Consider the following 18513-nt stretch of genomic DNA (forward strand, 5'->3'; position numbering starts at 1 on the left):
AATTTTAAAAATAAATTTAAAAAATAATAATTTATCTGATAAAGGACTTGTATCCAGCATGCACAAGGAACTCTTAAAATTCAGTAGTAGGCCGAGCACAGTGGGTTATGCCTGCAATCACAGAACTTTGGGAGGCTGAGGTGGGTGAATCATCTGAGGTCAGGAGTTCAAGAGCAACCTGGCCAACATGGTGAAAACCCATCTCTACTAAAAATATAAAAATTAGCTGGGCATGGTGGCAGGCACCTGTAATCCCAGCTACTTGGGAGGCTGAAGCAGGAGAATCGCTTGGACCTGGGAGGCAGAGGTTGCAGTGAGCCGAGGTTGCACCAATGCACTCCAATCTGGGTGACAAGGGTGAGACTCTGTCAAAAACACCACCACCACCTCAGTAATAAAATAAAATCACCTGATTTTTTTAATGGGAAAAAGATTTCAACAGACATTTCAGCAAAGAAGATATATGAGTAGCAATAAATGAATAAAATGATGTCCAATATCATTAGACATGAGGGAAATGGAAATTAAAACTATAATGAGATAACACACACACACACACACACACACATACCTTAAAAACCGACAATACTTAAGTGTTGCCAAGAATACAGAGCAACTGGAATGTTCATCCCATGCTGGTGGGAAAGCAAAATGGTAGAGTTATTTTGGAAAATAAATTGGTGGATTTCTTGCTGAGTTAACCATATATGTACCATATGACCCGGCAATCTCACTCAGATGTTTATCCAAGAAGAATGAAAACATACGTCCCCACAAAGCCTTGTACACAAATGCTTATAATGCCTATATTCACTATAGTAAACAATTGGAAACAATCCAGTCAACATCAACGAGTGAATTGATACATTGTGGCACACAGATACAATAAACACTACTCAGCAACCAAAAGAAAAAACAGATGCACGGAATGACATGGATGCTTCTCAAAGGCTTCATGCTCAGTGAAAGAAGAAATGAACAAGTACATCTTGTATGATTCCATTTACAATATATAAGTCCTCAAAACATGATTTCTTAGGTAAAGACCAACATATACGGATCAAAATCAGATGAGTGGTTGTCAAGGAGCAGAGGTAAGGGGTGGAGCAAAGGGGGACTAGGAAAATGCTCAGTTGTTGGAAATGTTCTTTGTCTTTTTTTTTTTTTCAGGTGTTAGAATGAATGTTTTATTGTCATCCAGATGGCATTTGGGTTTATAGTCTTCATACTTTGTTTGGTTTTTTTTTGTAAATTAAAAAAATTACAAGTTGTAAATAGCCAATGGCTGGTGATGTTTTCAGAAAACACGATTAGACTAATTCATTCATGGTGGCTTCAAGTTTTTCCTTATGAGCTCCAGAAAGTTCACCCACTTTTTGTCCCTTCTTAAAAAAACTGGAATGTTGGCATGCATTTGACTTCACACTCTGAAGCAATATCCTGACAGTCATCCACATCTGCTTCAAGGAATAGCACATTGAAATACTTTCCAGAGAGGGGATAAAGAAAGGCTTGATCATTTTGCAAGGCCCATACCGCGTGGCTGAGAAGTCATCTACTGCAAGTTTATCGCCTGTGGCATCCAAGGCTTCCTAAAAAGCAACCTCACTCTCGACCTGCTTCACCATCTTGGCTGCTGAGGTCTGATGAGCGGCTGTCTTTTTTTTTTTTTTTCTTTTTAAATAGGAACTGACCGTTTTCATTTGTAGCCTGTTACCCCATAATTCTTTAGGATGTTCAAAGTTGGAGTGACCACATACCTGTCCCTGTTCCTCTTGACACTCAGTGAGCAGCCATCTGAGTAAGAGGAAGTGTGACATTTGCTCCAGGTATTATATCAGGAGCCTTAAATCCAGAATTTGCTGGATTGAGTCTTTTAGCCCAATAGTTTGCCACCATTGCCAGATTTGGGAGCATCCAAGAAGAGACCTCAAATCATAATGTGTTGGTGCAGGGCTCCCCCATACTCAAAAAACTGTCCGTGTGTTTTCCAGGCAAGCGTCTCTTTCTCCTCGAATACAACAATCTTGGTTACACTGACAGCAGTGCAATAGATCGGTCCATACACTGATCTAAGCACATCCTGATGGTACAACATGTTGTCATTCGCACTCTACCAGCCACTAGTCTATAACCTGGTCGAATAGCTCTTTCTCCGGGGACTCGAATTCTGTTGTCAAAGCAAAGACCAGTGATCCCAGCCACGGTCTCGAATTAAACCAGTTAGTCGCCAGCCCTGCGTTGTAATTGAGTGACAGGTTGGTACCATCCCCGTGTGTTGGTCTTTGGAGAGACACTGTCAGGGTCTTGAATCATTTTTGAGCCTGGAGACTATTAGCACACATTGTGTCCCTTGACTCTGCTGCTACGTTGCCCACCCGGTCACAACAGTGCCGAGGTACAGATGATATCTCGAAGGATGTGAGTTCCGGGTCCTTCCCTTTGAGGATTTCACCATACAGTGTTTTGATTTTGTTCTTTCCACTACTGGAATCGCAACACACCACTCCCTGGAGAGTCCTACAGAGATAAGAGATTCTCACGTAACGCCTCAAACCAAAAGCAGGGAAACACCTAACTTGCTGTGATGGGGTGAGGTGTGATCAATGGGTCGGATCAAGCCTCGATTTGGTGCTCTAACTCTCCCACTTCCCCAGTGCCAGGACATGGTTCCTCCACATAGGTTGGGTACTGTCCAAATTTCCCACTTAGCTCAAAGGACTTCCGCCCAGGAAATGGTCATGCAGAGGGAGGCTTGGAGCTGTCCACGGGGTCCTCCACGGTGAACTATAGTGTTGGCTGCGGGAGTGATCGGTTCCTTCGTTGTCTTAATTGTGGTGTCAGTTGCTGGCAATATACACAAAAATTGGTGACTTTTACTTTATGTAAATTATACGTCAGCTGGGCACGGCAGCTCATGCCTGTAATCTCAGCACTTTGGGAGGCTGAGGTGGGTGGATCACGAGGTCAGAAGTTTGAGACCAGCCTGACCAATATGGTGAAATCCCGTCTCTACTAAAAATACAAAAGTTACCTGGGCTTGGCAGCGGGTACCTGTAGTCCCAGCTACCTGGGAGCAGGCTTGGCAGTGGGCGCCTGTATTCTCAGCTACCTGGGAGGCTGAGGCAGGAGAATCGCTTGAACCCCGGAGGCAGAGGTTGCGGTGAGCCAAGATCGTGCCACTGCACTCCAGCCTGGGTGACAGAGCAAGACCCCGTCTCAAAAAAAAAAAAAAAAATATATATATATATACCTCAATAAAACTGATTTTTAAAATCCAAGTCCTGAAACAGTGGCTATGCCTGTAATCCCAACATTTTGGAAGGCCGAAGTGGGAAGATTGCTCAACCCTAGTGAACTCAAGCCTAGTGAACCAGCCTAGTGAACATGACAAGACCCCATCTCTACAAAAAAAAAAAAAAATTTAGTATATGTGCTGCCGAAGCGATCACACAAAAAAATGATTAATTCAGTGCATGAGAGATGTGCTAGCTGATAGTGGTTTTGATCATATATTGGAGAGTTGGCTGCATTGGAAACTGGTACCCCTGAAATCTATCGCAGGAAAAGGATGTGTGATTGTTTCCTACGGGCCAGATGTAAGCTATGCGGGAGGGAGAACCAGCATCATGCCACATTGAAACCTGCCTAACCTTGAGCAAGAGCTATTAAAAACAAAACAAAACAAAACAAAACACAAGGAATAAAACCTGCCCAGGAGCGCCACCTGGAGAGAAAGATGCGGCCCCGGCAGCAAGAAACTGAGGCCTGAGCTGCATGTGAGCCAAGAAGAGTTCAGCTATACCCAGGGAACTGGAGGTGAGACCCCAATAATGGGGTCGGCTGGAGGTCTTGGAAGGACTTAAAGAAGTCCCCCAATAGATAAAGAGTCAGCTATATACAAAGTCCAAGAAGCTTCTATACCAGCTGGTACAAAATCAGATCTTTCCTGCCCCTTTCTTCCTCTTCCCCGGCCATGTCAACCCTGGGGCTACAAAAGCAGCCAAGTGAGTGAGGAGGAGAATCCCAGGGCATAGGAGCAGGTAGGGGTTGGGGGTACATTGAGAAGTTCATTAGAGTCTCTCTCTCCTCACCATACCCTTTCTTACACACACACACACAAACACACACACACACACACACACTTTTCCTCTTGCATGCTGCTTGCCCAAAACAGACCGTGAAGGTGCAAGGGAGAAGTTTTTAACTTTAAATGGACTTTCACATTTGGGGGAGGGGCTGTGGGGTGTTTTGGGGGTTTTGGCTTATACCTTTTTTGCATTTTTTCATTGTGATACAATATACACAACACAAAATTTACCATTTTAACCAATTTACATGTATATGAATCATTTCAGTGGCCCCAAATATGCTCACGCTGTTGCGCAGCCATCTGCAGAAGCTGTTTGTCATCCCAGATGGAACCCCACACACTAAGCAAGTCCCAGCCCACCTCCCCCAGCCCCTGGCAGCCACTGCTCTACCCTCCAGCTCCATGAAAGGGACCACACTTATTTTTTTCATCGCAATTATTGAAATGAAACTTTTTTTTTTTTGAGACAGGGTCTCACTCTGTCACCCAGGCCAGAGTACAGTGGTGCGATCTCAGCTCATTGCAACCTCTGCCTCCCAGGTTCAAGCGATTCTCCTGCCTCAGCCTCCCGAGTAGCTGGGACGACAGGCGCCCGCCACCATACCTGGCTAATTTTGTATTTTTAGTAGAGATGGGGTTTCAACATGTTGGCCAGGCTGGTCTCAAACTCCTGACCTCAGGCGGTCCACCCACCTCGGCCTCCCAAAGTGCTGGGATTACAGGCGTGAGCCACTGCGCCTGGCTGAAATGAAACTTTTATAACTTGAAGTGACCCAAAAACTTTTTACCAAAGGAGAGTGTCCCAAAAAGACATGGGCCTGCCCTATGTTCCATTCAAAAGAACGGTGAGGGGCCATCCCCACAAAACAGATTTGAATGGAGATTAGGAGATTAAAATAAAGGCAAACTGCGAGTCCTATTTGTTCAACCTCACAGCTACACAAAGGAGAGATTTATTTCGCCCGTGTGACAAGAAATGTAAAGATCTAGAGTCCAGGGCAGAAACCACTGGTTGAGAGGTGAGTAAAGCCCAGCCTCCGTTTAGCTGCCTGCCGCACTGTCCTTAGCGCAGCCGTGCCGTCCCCAGGGCCCAGGACTAGAGTTGGAATTCCAGCAGGAAGAAAGGGAAAGGGCAAAGGTTCTTTGGAGAATTGGGAAAATCATTCCTGTGTTCTGTGGTTCAGAGGAGGGACCTGGTTGACAAAGCCTGCTCGAAAGGATCAAGAAACGGGAAGTGGTGGGCTCAGTAGCTCACGCCTGTCATCCCAGCACTTTGGGAGGCCGAGGCGGGCGGGTCACCTGAGGTCAGGAGTTTGAAACCAGCCTGGCCAACTTGGTGAAACCCTGTCTCTACTAAAAAATGCAAAAATCAGCTGCTTGTGGTGGCACGCTTCTGTTATCCCAGCTTCTCAGGAGGCCGAGGCAGGAGAATCGCTTGAACCCAGGAGGTAGGGGTTGCAGTGAGCTGAGATCGTGCCACTGCATTCCAGCCTGGATGACAGAGTTAGACTCCGTCTTAAAATAAATAAATAGAATCGAGAAGCGGCACGGCAGAGTCTCTCGATAGGGCCAGACTGGCCAATGATTCTCATCTCCAAATCTCCGAATACTGAAGTCGTACACACATATGAAAAGGCCTGGGGAGGGCTGGATGCAGTGGCTGAAACCCAGCCTATTTAATAATTCCCAGTTAGAAAATCTCGGCCAGGCGCGGTGGCTCACACCTGTAATCCTAGCACTTTGGGAGGCCAAGGTGGGCAGAGTGCCTGAGCTCAGGAGTTCGAGGCCAGCCTGGGCAACATGGTGAAACCCCATCTCTACTAAAATACAAAAAAAAACATTAGCTAGGTGTGGTGGTACACACTTGTAGTCCCAGCTACTCGGGAGGCTAAGGTGGGAGAATCGCTTGAACCTGGGAGGGAGAGGTTGCAGTGAGCCCAGATCACACCACTGCATTCCAGCCTGGGTAACAGAGCGAGACTTTATCTCAAAAAAAAAAAAAAAAAAAAAAAAAAGAAAGAAAAGAAAAGAAAAGAAAAGAAAAAAGGAAAAAGAAAATCTAGATGCTTTGGGAGGTGGTGGGCAGATTGGTTGAGCCCAGGAGTTTGAGGCCAGTCTAGGCAACATAGTGAAAACTCATCTCTACTAAAAAAAAAAAAAAAAGGTTGGACGTGGTAGCTCAGGCCGGTAGTCCCAACTACCTGGGAGGCTGAGGTGGGAGGATCACGTGAGCCCAGGAGGCAGACGTTGCAGTGAGCTGAGATTGAACCACTGCCCTCCAGCCTGGGAGACAGAGTAACATGCTGTCTCACGAAAAAAAAGTGAGAGGTGTGGGGTGGGCTCACACCTGTAATCTTAACACTTTGGAAGGAAGGAGGATCTTTTGAAGCCAGGAGTTTGAGACCAGCCTGGGCAACACAGCAAGATCCTATCTGTACAGAAAATTTAAACATTAGCTGGGCCTGGTGGTACATACCTGTGATCCCAGCTACTCAAAAGGCTGAGGCAGGAGGACCACTTGAACCTAGGAGATCAAGGCTGCAGTGAGCCACGATTGCACCACTGCACTCCAGCGTGGGTAACAGAGCAAGACCCTGTCTCAAAAATAAATACATAAATAAATACAATTTTAAAGACCTGGAGACAATTCTCGAACTGGCTGAGCTTAGGCACCATGTTTGCCCTTGGCTATACGAGCAGGGAAGATTGAGGAAGGATCTGCTCCCTCAGCTTCTGTAGTGGGAGAGAGTGGGGGAGGCAGGCACTGTTATTCACCCTGTTAAATAAATGAGCCGAACCTTGAGCTCTACGTTGTTTACTTCTTCAGGACAGGACTGCTAGCACAAAAACCCATAAGAGCTAAACTCAGTTTTTTACACATCCAGTTGCTTTTAATTAAATAGCCCAAATAAATGTCTTTCTAGCCACTTAGAGCCTGCCTGCTTTATGGACCCTGCCAGACTGCACCCCACATGTGCTGGCCATAGAGAGGATAAACCCTGGGGTTACAACAGAGCCCAAGCCAGGGCTGCCCTTGGCAGTTCTCTGACCCAGAGACACCCCTCCTCATCTAGACATGTAAAGCGCCTCCCTGATACCCCTCTCCCCAGAAGCTCGCTTGTCTTCTCTTTCTGGATGGTGGCCCCGCATCACTATCCTTAGAAGGACTCCCGCTATGGGGGGACTTCCCCTCACAAGTAACCCTGTCTCAGAGCCGCCCCAGTAAAGCTCATTGCATGCTACTGCCATCTCGTGGTCATTTTCCTCTAGGTCAGCCCCAAACCCTAGGACTGTTAATGACCTCAACTTCTCTCCCCAGGATTCGACACACAGTAGCAAGGAATAATTCCCTATTAGAAAATCTGGGCCGGGCACGGTGGCTCACGCCTGTAATCCCAGCACTTTGGGAGGCCAAGGTGGGCGGATCACCTGAAGTCGGGAGTTTGAGACCAGCCTGACCAACACGGAGAAACCCCATCTCTACTAAAAAAAAAATACAAAATTACCGGGCATGGTGGGGCATGCTTGTAATCCCAGCAACTTGGGAGAGGAAAACTCTGTCAAAAAAAAAAAGAATAGAAAAGAAAAGAAAAGAAAGAAGGGAAGAAAGAAAGAAAGAAAGAGAAAAAGAAAAGAAAAATCTGGACTAAGAGTGGTGGCTCACATCTGTAATCCCAGCTCTTTGGGAGGTCAAGGTGGGCAGATCACCTGAGGTTGGGAGTTCAAGACCAGCATGACCAGTATGGAGAAACCCTGTCTCTACTAAAAAAATACAAAAATGAGCCAGGCGTGGTGGTGCATGCCTGTAATCCCAGCTACTTGGGAGGCTGAGGCAGGAGAATCGCTTGAACCTGGGACACAGAGATTGCAGTGAGCTGAGATCATGCCACTGCACACAGAGTGAGACTCTGTCTCAAAAAAAAAAAAAAAGAAAGAAAGAAAAAGAAAATCTGGATGCTATTAAGGAGAAGAATAGAGGGTAGGCAGCCAGGAACCTGGTTGTGGTGGCACGCAGGTAATGTCTAAGATAAACAAGACTCTCGGCACAAGACAAAGGCTGGGGCCGAAAGGCAGCTAGAATACTTTTGACAAGAGGTAAAAGCAGTGAATAAAGAAGTAGATGCTAGCAGGAAAGAGACACCCGAAGCGCCTCATAATTCATCCCTTCTGCTTTAGAAATATGAAGAAAAAAAATTTACAAAGCAATGGCCTCCTACTGGAATTGAACTTCCTTAGTCTGAGTCTTCCTCCTTAGTCCAGGTCTAAGACACACTCTTCCTGAGAGCCAACAGGTCAGGAAAGCACAAATGCCCTCTTTACCTTTGCAGAGTCTTTGAGCCAGGGTCCAATGTGATCCAGTGCTGCTTCTGCCTCCCGGCTCCCGCTTCAAGCTGCAGATGCTGTGTGCTGCCCTCTAGGGACTCCTAGAAGGCTATGCATCAGTCAGTGTTATTAATTGTAAACGAAAGACATACTTCTGCCTGAGTTAAATAGAAAATAAATTTATGAAAAATCGGTGGGCACAGAAAGTGGATGGGGGGTAGAGATGTTGGAGAGCTAGCTCAGAGGCTGTGCAGCCAAGACCAATGCTCAAAATCACGTTGCAGAAATGTCTGGGGAAGGCACCACTGTCTCCACCTCATTTGAGCACCAGCTGCCATGGTTTATATCCCTGACCTTGACCATTAGATACTGTGTTGCCACAACTCTGAGGCAAGATTGTAAAGGTGCACTGCTGTCCCTACCAGGTAAAAGCAAATGACTTCCGGATTCTTTGGTTATTGGAATAAAGAACAAAACATTTGGCCGGGGGCAGTGGCTCATGCCTGTAATCGCAGCACTTTGGGAGGCCAAGGCAGGCAGATCACCTGAGGTCAGGAGCTCGAGATCAGCCTGGCCAATGTGGTAAAACCCCATCTCTACTAAAAATACAAAAATTACCCAGGCATGGTGGCACATGCCTGTAATCCCAGCTACTCAGGAGGCTGAGACAGGAGAATCGCTTGAACCTAGGAGGCAGAGGTTGCAGTGAGCCGAGATTGTGCCACTATGCTCTAGCCTGGGTGACAGAGACGAACTCCATCTCAAAAAATAAATAAATAAATAAACTAAAAAATAAAATAAAATAAAAAAAGAAGAAAGCATTTTCCAGGAGCTATGTTGATCTTCCCCGTAAAGAAACACCTAGAGATGGGGCATGGTGGCTCACACCTGTAATCCCAGCACTTTGGGAGGCCGAGGTGGGTGGGTCACCTGAGGTCAGGGGTTCAAGACCAGCCCAGCCAATGTGGCGAAACCCTGTCTCTACTAAAAATGCAAAAATTAGCTGGGTGTGGTGGTGGGCACCTGTAATCCCAGCTGCTCAGGAGGCTGAGACAGGAGAATTGCTTGAACCTGGGAGGTGGAGTTTGCAGTGAGCTGAGATTGCACCACTGTGCTCCAGCCGGGGTGACAGAGACAAACTCCATCTCAAAAAAAAACAAAAAAACAAAACAAAAGAAGAAAGCATTTTCCAGGAGCTATGTTGATTTTCCCCATAAAGAAACACCTAAAGGCTGGGCGTGGTGGCTCACGCCTGTAATCCCAGCACTTTGGGAGGCTGACATGGGTAGATCACCTAAGGTCAGGAGTTCAAGACCAGCCTGGCCAACATGGTGAAACCCTGTCTCTACTAAAAATGCAAAAATTAGCCAGGTGTGATGGCAGGCACCTGTAATCCCAGCTAGTTGGGAGGCTGAGGTAGAAGAATTGCTTGAACCCAGGAGACAGAGGTTGCAGTGAGTCGAGATCACACCACTGCAATCCAGCCTGGGCAACAGAGCAAGACTCTGTCTCAAAAAAAAAAAAAAAAGAAGGAAAGAAAGAAAGAAAGAAACACCTAGAACAGCAGCTACAATTTGAGTGACTCTTTTTTTTTTTAAACTATATCTACTGTTATTTTCCAAGGCCCATCTGTCTTCTGCCTTGTACAAGCCCCTAAATTAAACTCAAGTATGATAGGAATCACTATCTTTTTTTTTTTTTTTGAGACAGAGTTTCCCTCTTGTTCCCTCTTGAACCCGGCAGGTAGAGGTTGCAGTGAGGCGAGATCGCGCTACTGCACTCCAGCCTGGGCAACAGAGTAAGACTCCATCTGGAAAAAAAAAAAGAATGAGGATTTGCCATTTACTAGGGTAATTGTAAACTCAGGAAATGGGAATACCTACGTCTTTCACGGACTATCGGATGCTGACTCCGAGTTAAGAATTTCTGAATGCCATTGTATTGCAACAGGAATCACCTGGAACAATTTTTTTAAAGTACTTTAACGATATTCTGGTATTTTGGTCACATTGCACAGAGAGAGCTATCTTGCAAGGAAAAGCCACTTTTATCCCCACCCCCAACCCTGCCACATACACATACTTCATTGTCTCTATTCTATAGAGTCAAATCCCAGCATGTCCAAGAGGGCCGCTTATAAAGTCAGTCTGGGGAAAGGCTTTACACACACATGGGGCCCATACTCTTCCTTGTTTCTCATCTCAGGGTCCTTTCTTGGTTAGAAGGGGCAGCCAGAGGCCAGGTGTAGTGGCTCAAGCCTGCAATCCCAGTACTTTGGGAGGCCAACGCAGACAGATCAATCTGAGGCCAGGAGTTTGAGACCAACCTGGTCAACATGGTGAAACCCTGTTTCTACTAAAAAATATAAAAATTAGCCGGTTGTGGTGGTGGGTGCCTGTAATCCCAGCTACTTGGGAGGCTGAGGCAGGAGAATCGCTTGAACCTGGGAGGCAGAGGTTGCGATGAGCTGAGATCGTGCCATTGCACTCCAGCCTGGGCAACAAGAACGAAACTCCATCTTAAAAAACAAAACAAAACAAAAAACGTCATCATGACTGAGACTCACTTTCAGAGAAGCTGATTCAATTGGCGTGGGAGTGGGAGAAAGGGAGGGGCGAGGATATTGGTGTTTGGGTGTCTTCCAATTGCTACAGGTGATTCGAATTGCAGAAATCACTAGCTAAAGCGGTGGTTCTCAACCTTGCCTCCACATTGAAAACACCTGGGAAGCTTCAAAAACTGATGAAGCGGCCCGGCGCAGTGGCTCAAGCCTGTAATCCCAGCACTTTGGGAGGCCAAGACGGGCGGATCACGAGGTCTAGGAGATCGAGACCATCCTGGCTAACATGGTGAAACCCCGTCTCTACTAAAAAAATACAAAAAATTAGCCGGGCGTGGTGGCGGGCGCCTGTAGTCCCAGCTACTCGGGAGGCTGAGGCAGGAGAATGGCGTAAACCCGGGAGGCGGAGCTTGCAGTGAGCTGAGATCCGGCCACTGCACTCCAGCCCGGGCGACAGAGCGAGGCTCCGTCTCAAAAAAAAAAAAAAAAACTGATGAAGCTACAATCTAGAGATCCTGATTTCGTTATTTAACTGGTCTGCATAGGTATTAGAATTTTCCAAAGCTTGCCAGGTAATTGTAACATGTATCCAAGGTTGAGAACCATTAGGATAAGAGGACAAATGAGGAAATGAATGGAGAAATTAATGAATCTACAGTCTTACGCTTCAGACTTCAAGCCACCCTTTGTGTGTGTGCTGTACTAAGCACTGGTCTAGATGCTTTAAATATATTTTCTTTTTTTTCTTTTCTCGCTCTGTCGCCCAGGCTGGAGTGTAGTGGCACGATCTCAGTTAACTGCAAGCTCTACCTCCTGGGTTCACGCCATTCTCCTGCCTCAGCCTCCCGAGTAGCTGGGACTACAGGTGCCCACCACCACACCCAGCTAATATTTTTGTATTTTTAGTAGAGACGGGGTTTCACCATGTTAGCCAGGATGGTCTGGATCTCCTGACCTCGTGATCCACCTGCCTTGGCCTCCCAAAGTGCTGGGATTACAGGCACGAGCCCCCACGCCTGGCTACTTTAAATGTATTTTGTGTAATCCTCAAAACAGCACTAGGAAGATAAATATTGTTATCCTCATTTTACAGAAGTGAAATCAAGACTCCCAGAGGTTAAATGTCTCTCCTGCAGTCATATATTCAGTTATTAGCAGACATAGGACTAGACCCAGTTCTCCTGAAGCCATTGCCAACACCCACCCCTACCCTGAGCCCTAAAATGACCGAGTCCATCTGCCCCTGGAGCTACTTTGGCCTGAGCATTTATCCCCAGAACCCATCTGCATCTAATTGGAGCTTAGCTGATAGGTCCAGAGCTGCAGAAATGAGAAAGGCCACACTAAGAAATGTTCCCAGAACCCAACCAGTGGAGGTCTTGTCCCAAAGAGCTTGTCAGGACCTAGCTCTAAGAGCAGAGGAATGTTGGCTGGGCAGGGTCGGGGCCGAAAATAATTCTGCCTGCTGGACAAAAGGAGCAATGCTAGGAGTCCAAAGGCCAGACTGAGGGTGGGGCAGGAGATGGGGGCAGCACAGAGCCGTAAGGCTCTCAGATGCCTTTTCTCAGGAAGGAAGGACGGACCTTCATTCTGAAATTCTAACCTTCTTACACCATGTTAGCAGAAAGTGAAACTGAATTATTTTATGACATACATGTCATAAAATCATAAAAATGGTCATTTTGATTCCCATCTCCCAAACACTGGCAAAATAAGAAGGTGGCAACCCTAGGCTGCTCTGTTTGGTTGGTTGGTTGGTTTTTTATTGGTCCAAGAAAAAAAAAAAAAAAGGAAACCAAAGGTTTCTCTGGGGAATGAGAGACAGAAACCAGCTCAGGGAAGAAACAGGAGAGAAAGACGTGAAGACAGCAGGTGTACACTTTTGTTTTAGATTGAAGGCGTGGTTCCAGGACTGGCAGTTAGGAAAGCATGTTCTAGACCCTACACCTGGAGCCAGACTTTCTGGGAGGGGAGCCCAGCGATCTGACTTAACAAGCTGCCCAGGTGATCGTGACGCACACCAGCCTTAAAGAACCCCTGTACTTGCTTGTGAAGAGGCCGCGAGAAAGGGAAGCAGCTGGAGAACCAGATGGGATGATGGATGATTTGAAGGATGATTTTCATGGTGGTTGTTTTAATGTAGAAAATACATGAGCTTTTTCATTTTTACTTTTTTATTGAAAGACAATATTCATACAGAAAAGTACACGTCATCATTGTCCAACTTGATGCATTTTCACACTCAGGGCACTTGTGTCACCAGCACTCAGATTAAGAAGCAACATCTTGGCCGGGTGTGGTGGCTCACACCTGTAATCCTAGTACTTTGGGAGGCCGAGGTGGGTGGATTACCCGAGGTCAAGAGTTCAAGACCAGCCTGGCCAACATGTCTCTACTAAAAACACAAAAAATTAGCCAGGCATGGTGGCACGTGCCTGTAATCCCAGCCACTTGGGAGGCTGAGGCAGGAGAATTGCTCGAACTCAGGAGGTGGAAGTTGCAGTGAGCTGAGATTGCACCATTGCACTCCAGCCTGGGCAGCAAGAACGAAAATTCTGTCAAGAAAGAAAGAAAAGAAAGGGAAGAAAAGAAAGGAAAGGAAGGAAAAGAGAGGAAAGAAAGGACATCTCCAGCATCCCAGAAGCCCCCTGGTCCCTGCTCCAGTCACTATCTGACTTCTAAGGGCAGACTGTTGTTGCCTGTGTGTGTACTTTGTGTAAATGAAAGCATATAGCGCGTGCTGTCTCCTGCCTGGCTGCTTTCCTTCGTCCTTATGTTTGTCAGACTTGTGTACACTATTGCATATGATTGCAGATTGCTCATTCACATTGCTGCAGAGTGGTCCGTTGTGACTTACATCATTCATTCTAGCAATAATGGGCATTTAGGCAGTTTCCAATTTGGGGCCATTACAAACAGCACTGTTTTGCAACAGGTCCTTGATGGGAATCCCAAAATGAACTTAGAAATGTTGGTTTCCAGGCTGTGGCGCTACCTTCTGGACAAAAGTCGCAAAACACGCACAGGGAGTTATGAACCAAGTTGCTCCCCAAAGAAACCCAGACCCAGAGTAGCCACAGGCTGAGCCTTGACCCCAGCCAGAGACCAGACACCCCACGCCAGAACCTAGTCACGTGCTGACTCAAGCACATGGGAGCTCCGACCCAAGCCACCATGTAACTGTAGCTCTAATTCAAGTCCACAGTCCCTAAACTACAGTCCTGGGGGCATCCATGGGCTACATCCCCCAAGGGGAGGAGCCCAGCAGGTGCCTGGGTGTCAAGGTTGTGGCATTAGGGCTGAACTCCTCGTCGACCTCACTGAGCTGTGACCCCTTACAGGCAGTCACCTGGGAGCCCTGTCGCAAGAGCTCCTCGGGCCTTGTGTCCTAATGGGGCAGGCTCTGATGCAGCCTCCTTGGCCCCGTGCCCTGCCCAGACCTGTTCTGGATTCCACCCCCACCCTTCCCCAAGGTCGCTGCCACCTCCCACCTGCCAGGCTTGGGCAGGGCCTCTGAGACACAGCCGGGAAGGCTGGCAGGCAGGAGGGCTGGGGTGAGCACTGGGGGGCCATGGAGCTGGCAGCAGAGCCTGTGGTCTATCAGAAGCTGCTGCCCTGGGAGCCAAGCTTGGAGTTGGAGGAGGAAGAGGAGGAGGAGGAGACATCAGAAGTGCTGGTTCCAAACCCCTGGAGGCACCAGGACTCTTCCAGGTAGGTAAGGGAGGGGTCTGAGCACCAGGCTCCCCAGGCTTGAGGTTGGCAAGTACCTGTCTCGGAGCCCCTCAGGAGGACCAGGCAACTTCCCGCTGGGCTTAGCTCCAGGCACTGTCCGATGGATTTGGGGGAAAACCTAGGCTGTAGCCCCAGACTTGGCCTGACCCAATCAAAAGTCTATGCACCTGGAGGGACATCTGTACCAAGCCGGCCTCTGTCCCATCTGCTGCTCTGTCAAAGGTCCCCAGCCCGCAAGCCCTGGTGCAGGAGGCACCTGCTGGGCAGGTTGGGGCCTGGCTATGCCTGGCTGGGCCTGCTCCCCAGCCGCTTCTCTCCTGACTGCCACACCCCACTGGGCCTCCCTCCCACCTGATTGGACTCTGCCCCTCCAATCTCCCCTCCAGAGGATCCCTCCTCAGCTAGCCTATTTCCCCAAGTGCTTTCCCACCTCCATGTCTTTGCCCAAGCTGTGCCAACTACCAAGACGCCCTTTCTCCTTGGCAGACTTGTACTCCTCTTGTTAAATCAAACCTTTTGGGAAACATTCCCTGGAGTCTCTTGGGGTTCGTGGGCATCCCTCTGTCCCAGTCCTGGCTCAGGACACCCCCCCTCTACAGGAACAAGGCTGGTGGGCTGCCCGGAACCTGGGCCCGTGTAGTGGCAGCCCTGCTGCTGCTGGCTGTTGGCTGCTCCCTGGCTGTGAGGCAGCTCCAGAATCAGCGCAGCTCGACAGGAAGCTTGGGCTCTGTGGCCCCTCCACCTGGCGGACACTCCCACGACCCTGGCGTATACCACCACGGTGCCATCATCAGCCCTGCAGGTCAGTCAGTACTGGGGGCAGCTTGGGGGAGGGGAGGGTCGGGGGTCACCGGCCCAGCTCCCCTCCTTGCTGCATGACAGTGCCTTCCTTGCTGCAGTCACATGCTCCCACCTAGGCCGAGAGCTGCTTGTTGCCGGGGGCAACGTCGTGGATGCTGGAGTTGGAGCCGCATTGTGCCTGGCAGTGGTGCATCCTCACGCCACAGGGCTAGGTCAGTGACCCCGACCCCAGACTGCAACCCAACCCACAGCCTGATCGGTGACCTGGAACTTAGAGAGTCAGTAGCCCTGACCTCAAGGCTGCTTACTGAACAGGACCTAGGGTTTGGGCGGCAGTCCCAACCCCAGGCTATGACCCTTGAGCTCAGGTCCGTGAAACCTTGACCTCAGGCCTGGTCAGTAACTTCTGATCCCAGGCTCAGTCAAGGGATTTTGACTGAAACAAGTCAGTGACTCTTGACCTGCGGCTGCTGAGTGACCCCTCTGTCTCCTGCAGGTGCCACGTTTTGGGGCCTCTTCCACGATAGCTCCTCGGGCAATTCCACGGCCCTGACATCAGGCCCAGCACAGACCCTGGCCCCCGGCCTGGGGCTGCCCACGGCTCTGCCCACCCTGCACCTACTGCATGCACGCTTTGGTCGCCTGCCCTGGCCGCGCCTGCTAGTGGGCCCCACCACGCTGGCTCAGGAGGGCTTCCTGGTGGACACAGCCTTGGCAAGGGCTCTGGCGGCCCGGGGCACAGAAGGCCTCTGTCCACTACTTTGCCATGCTGATGGGACGCCCCTGGACGCTGGGGCCCGAGCCACCAACCCACAACTGGCAGCTGTGCTTCGCAGGGCAGCCCTTGCCCCCACCTCAGACCTTGCTGGGGATGCTCTACTGAGTCGGCTGGCGGGAGACCTGGGGCTGGAGGTGCCCTCAGCTGGACCCAGGCCCACTTTGGAACCAGCACAGCAGCTACCTGTGCCCCAGGGCATCCTGTTCACCACCCCCAGTCCCTCAGCTGGCCCAGAACTGCTGGCACTGTTGGAGGCAGCCCTGCACTCCGGGGTGCCCATCCCTGACCCCTGCCCACCATTCCTGCAGACTGCTGTGAGCCCCGAGAGCAGCGCCCTGGCCGTCGTGGACAGCAGCGGCTCTGTGCTCCTTCTCACCTCCTCGCTCAACTGCTCCTTTGGGTCTGCACACCTGTCCCCAAGCACTGGGGTTCTGCTCAGCAACCTGGTGGCCAAGTCTACTGCTAGTGCCTGGGCCTGCCCCCTCATCCTCCGTGGCAGCCTAGATGACACAGAGGCCGATGTGTTGGGGCTCGTGGCTTCAGGGACCCCTGAGGTGGCCAGGGCCATGACTCACACCATACTCAGGCATCTGGCGGCAGGACCCCCAACCCAGGCCCAGCACCAGGGGCAGCAGGAACCAACACAGCATCCCAACACTTGTGGCCGAGGGACCCTGCTCCAGGTGGCAGCCCACGCAGAGCACGCCCATGTCTCCAGTGTCCCCCATGACTGCTGCCCCTTCCAGGGGTTCTGACAGGATGGAAGTGGGTCTGGCAGAAGACAGAGTTATCTGAAGCAGGGGGGCAGGAGCAGAGCAGATCCAGCAGCAGTCGAGTGTGCACCCACAGGGTGTGGTGCCTCACATCTGTAATCTCAGCTCTTTGGGTAGACAAGGCAGGAAGACGCCTTGAGGCCAGGAGTTTGAAACCAGCCTAAACAACAGAGCAAGAACTTTTGTCTGTACTAAAAATTTAAAAATTTGCCGGGGCGGTGGCACATGCCTGTTGTCCCAGCTGCTTGGGAGGCTGAGGCAGGAAGCCTGCTTGAGCTCAGGAGTTCAAGGCTGTAGAAAGCTAGGGTCACACCACTGCGTTCCAGCCTGGACAACAGAGTGAGACCCTGTCTTTAATAATAATAATAATAATAGTAATAATAATAATAATAATAATAGCTGGGTGCAGTGGCTCACGCCTGTAATCGCAGCACTTCGGAAGGCCAAGGCAGGTGGATCACCTGAGGCTAGGAGTTCGAGACCAGCCTGGGCAACATGGTGAAACCCCCTCTCTACTAAAAATACAAAAAATTAGCTGGGCGAGGTGGCGTGCACCTGTAATCCCAGCTACTTGGGAGGCTGAGGCAGCAGAATCACTTGAACCCGGGAGGTGGAGGTTGCAGTGAGCCGAGATCGCACCATTGCAACCCCACCTGGGCAACAAGAGCGAAACCCTGTCTAAAAAAAAGAGTGTGTATCTATTATGTGCTCACTGCTGGCTCAGGCCCCCACCTCTGGCCTTTTCAGTTACCTAGACTTGAGTTCTGGCATCCAGAGCTAATACAATCATTCTTCAGATCACCCACACTGGATGGAATCTCTAGCTGTTTTATCAGCTAAGAACATCAGGGTAATAAGGAAAAAGCAACAGGGCCTGGGGGTAGCCCTGAGTTCAGATCCAGCTTTCGGGAGGACAGTGGAGAGTACAGAGCCTCTGCCTAGGCTCTGGGCCCCACGGAGCAGGACAGGCAGAGCCCAGGGTACTGTTGGCATCTCTGTCCTTCCCTTCAGGACACCCCTGACCTATCTTCCTCAACCAGACTGGGTACAAAATAAAGATCAAGTCTCCTGGAAATCAAGCACCATTCCTGCTTCTTGGTTAATTTTCCATCAGCTTTTGAAGCAACTGGAGTCAGGGCTTCCCTGATGGGCAGCACAGGTGACCAACAACCAGAGAGGGGAGAGCCTGGGTTGACATCGTTCAGCTTCCCCCTGCTCCGTTCACCTCCTGCCTCCTGGGGCACCAGATGTGCAAGATGAATGTTTTCATTTCACTTTCCAGAACAGACAGCAAAGCAGAGAAGCGGTTGAGAGGGTGAGAAGGTGCCCCAGGGGCTTGGGTACAAAGGGGTTGGAGTTGAGCATGTGGAAATTCAAGGTGAAGGTTAGCCCTGACCTGCCCCCAGGGTTAGGTCCTCTCTGGACCACAGCCCTCTATACACAGCTTCTCAAA

General features: G+C 49.5%; 1 protein-coding gene and 1 pseudogene across 3 annotated transcripts; one reads left to right on the forward strand and one right to left on the reverse strand.

Moving 5' to 3' along the window:
* Positions 1-1208: 1208 nt before the first annotated feature.
* Positions 1209-15293, reverse strand: LOC117067888 (annotated as a pseudogene).
* On the forward strand, positions 14253-18139 carry GGT6 (gamma-glutamyltransferase 6). Of its 3 annotated transcripts, XM_033185022.1 has the most exons (4): positions 14253-14687; positions 15308-15510; positions 15608-15721; positions 16006-18139. In XM_033185022.1, the coding sequence occupies exons 1-4, from the start codon at positions 14548-14550 to the stop codon at positions 17040-17042; spliced, it is 1494 nt and encodes a 497-aa protein (XP_033040913.1). In that variant the 5' UTR covers positions 14253-14547; the 3' UTR covers positions 17043-18139. The 3 variants fall into 3 exon arrangements, with proteins under 3 accessions (XP_033040913.1, XP_033040914.1, XP_033040916.1); XM_033185023.1 differs by lacking the exon at positions 15608-15721; XM_033185025.1 differs by lacking the exon at positions 15608-15721 and having other exon boundaries at positions 16596-18139.
* Positions 18140-18513: the final 374 nt, after the last annotated feature.

The sequence above is a fragment of the Trachypithecus francoisi genome, unplaced genomic scaffold (genome assembly GCF_009764315.1).
Source record: "Trachypithecus francoisi isolate TF-2019V2 unplaced genomic scaffold, Tfra_2.0 Lachesis_group20, whole genome shotgun sequence".
Taxonomy (NCBI): Eukaryota; Metazoa; Chordata; class Mammalia; order Primates; family Cercopithecidae; genus Trachypithecus; species Trachypithecus francoisi.

Bases quoted from the DNA above. Each gene is read 5' to 3' on its own strand.
- GGT6 (XM_033185022.1), top strand. From the start codon at position 14,548: ATGGAGCTGGCAGCAGAGCCTGTGGTCTATCAGAAGCTGCTGCCCTGG. The intron at 14,688-15,307 runs GTAGGTAAGGGA...CCCCCTCTACAG, and splicing joins AGGCACCAGGACTCTTCCAG to GAACAAGGCTGGTGGGCTGC. The intron at 15,722-16,005 runs GTCAGTGACCCC...TGTCTCCTGCAG, and splicing joins TCCTCACGCCACAGGGCTAG to GTGCCACGTTTTGGGGCCTC.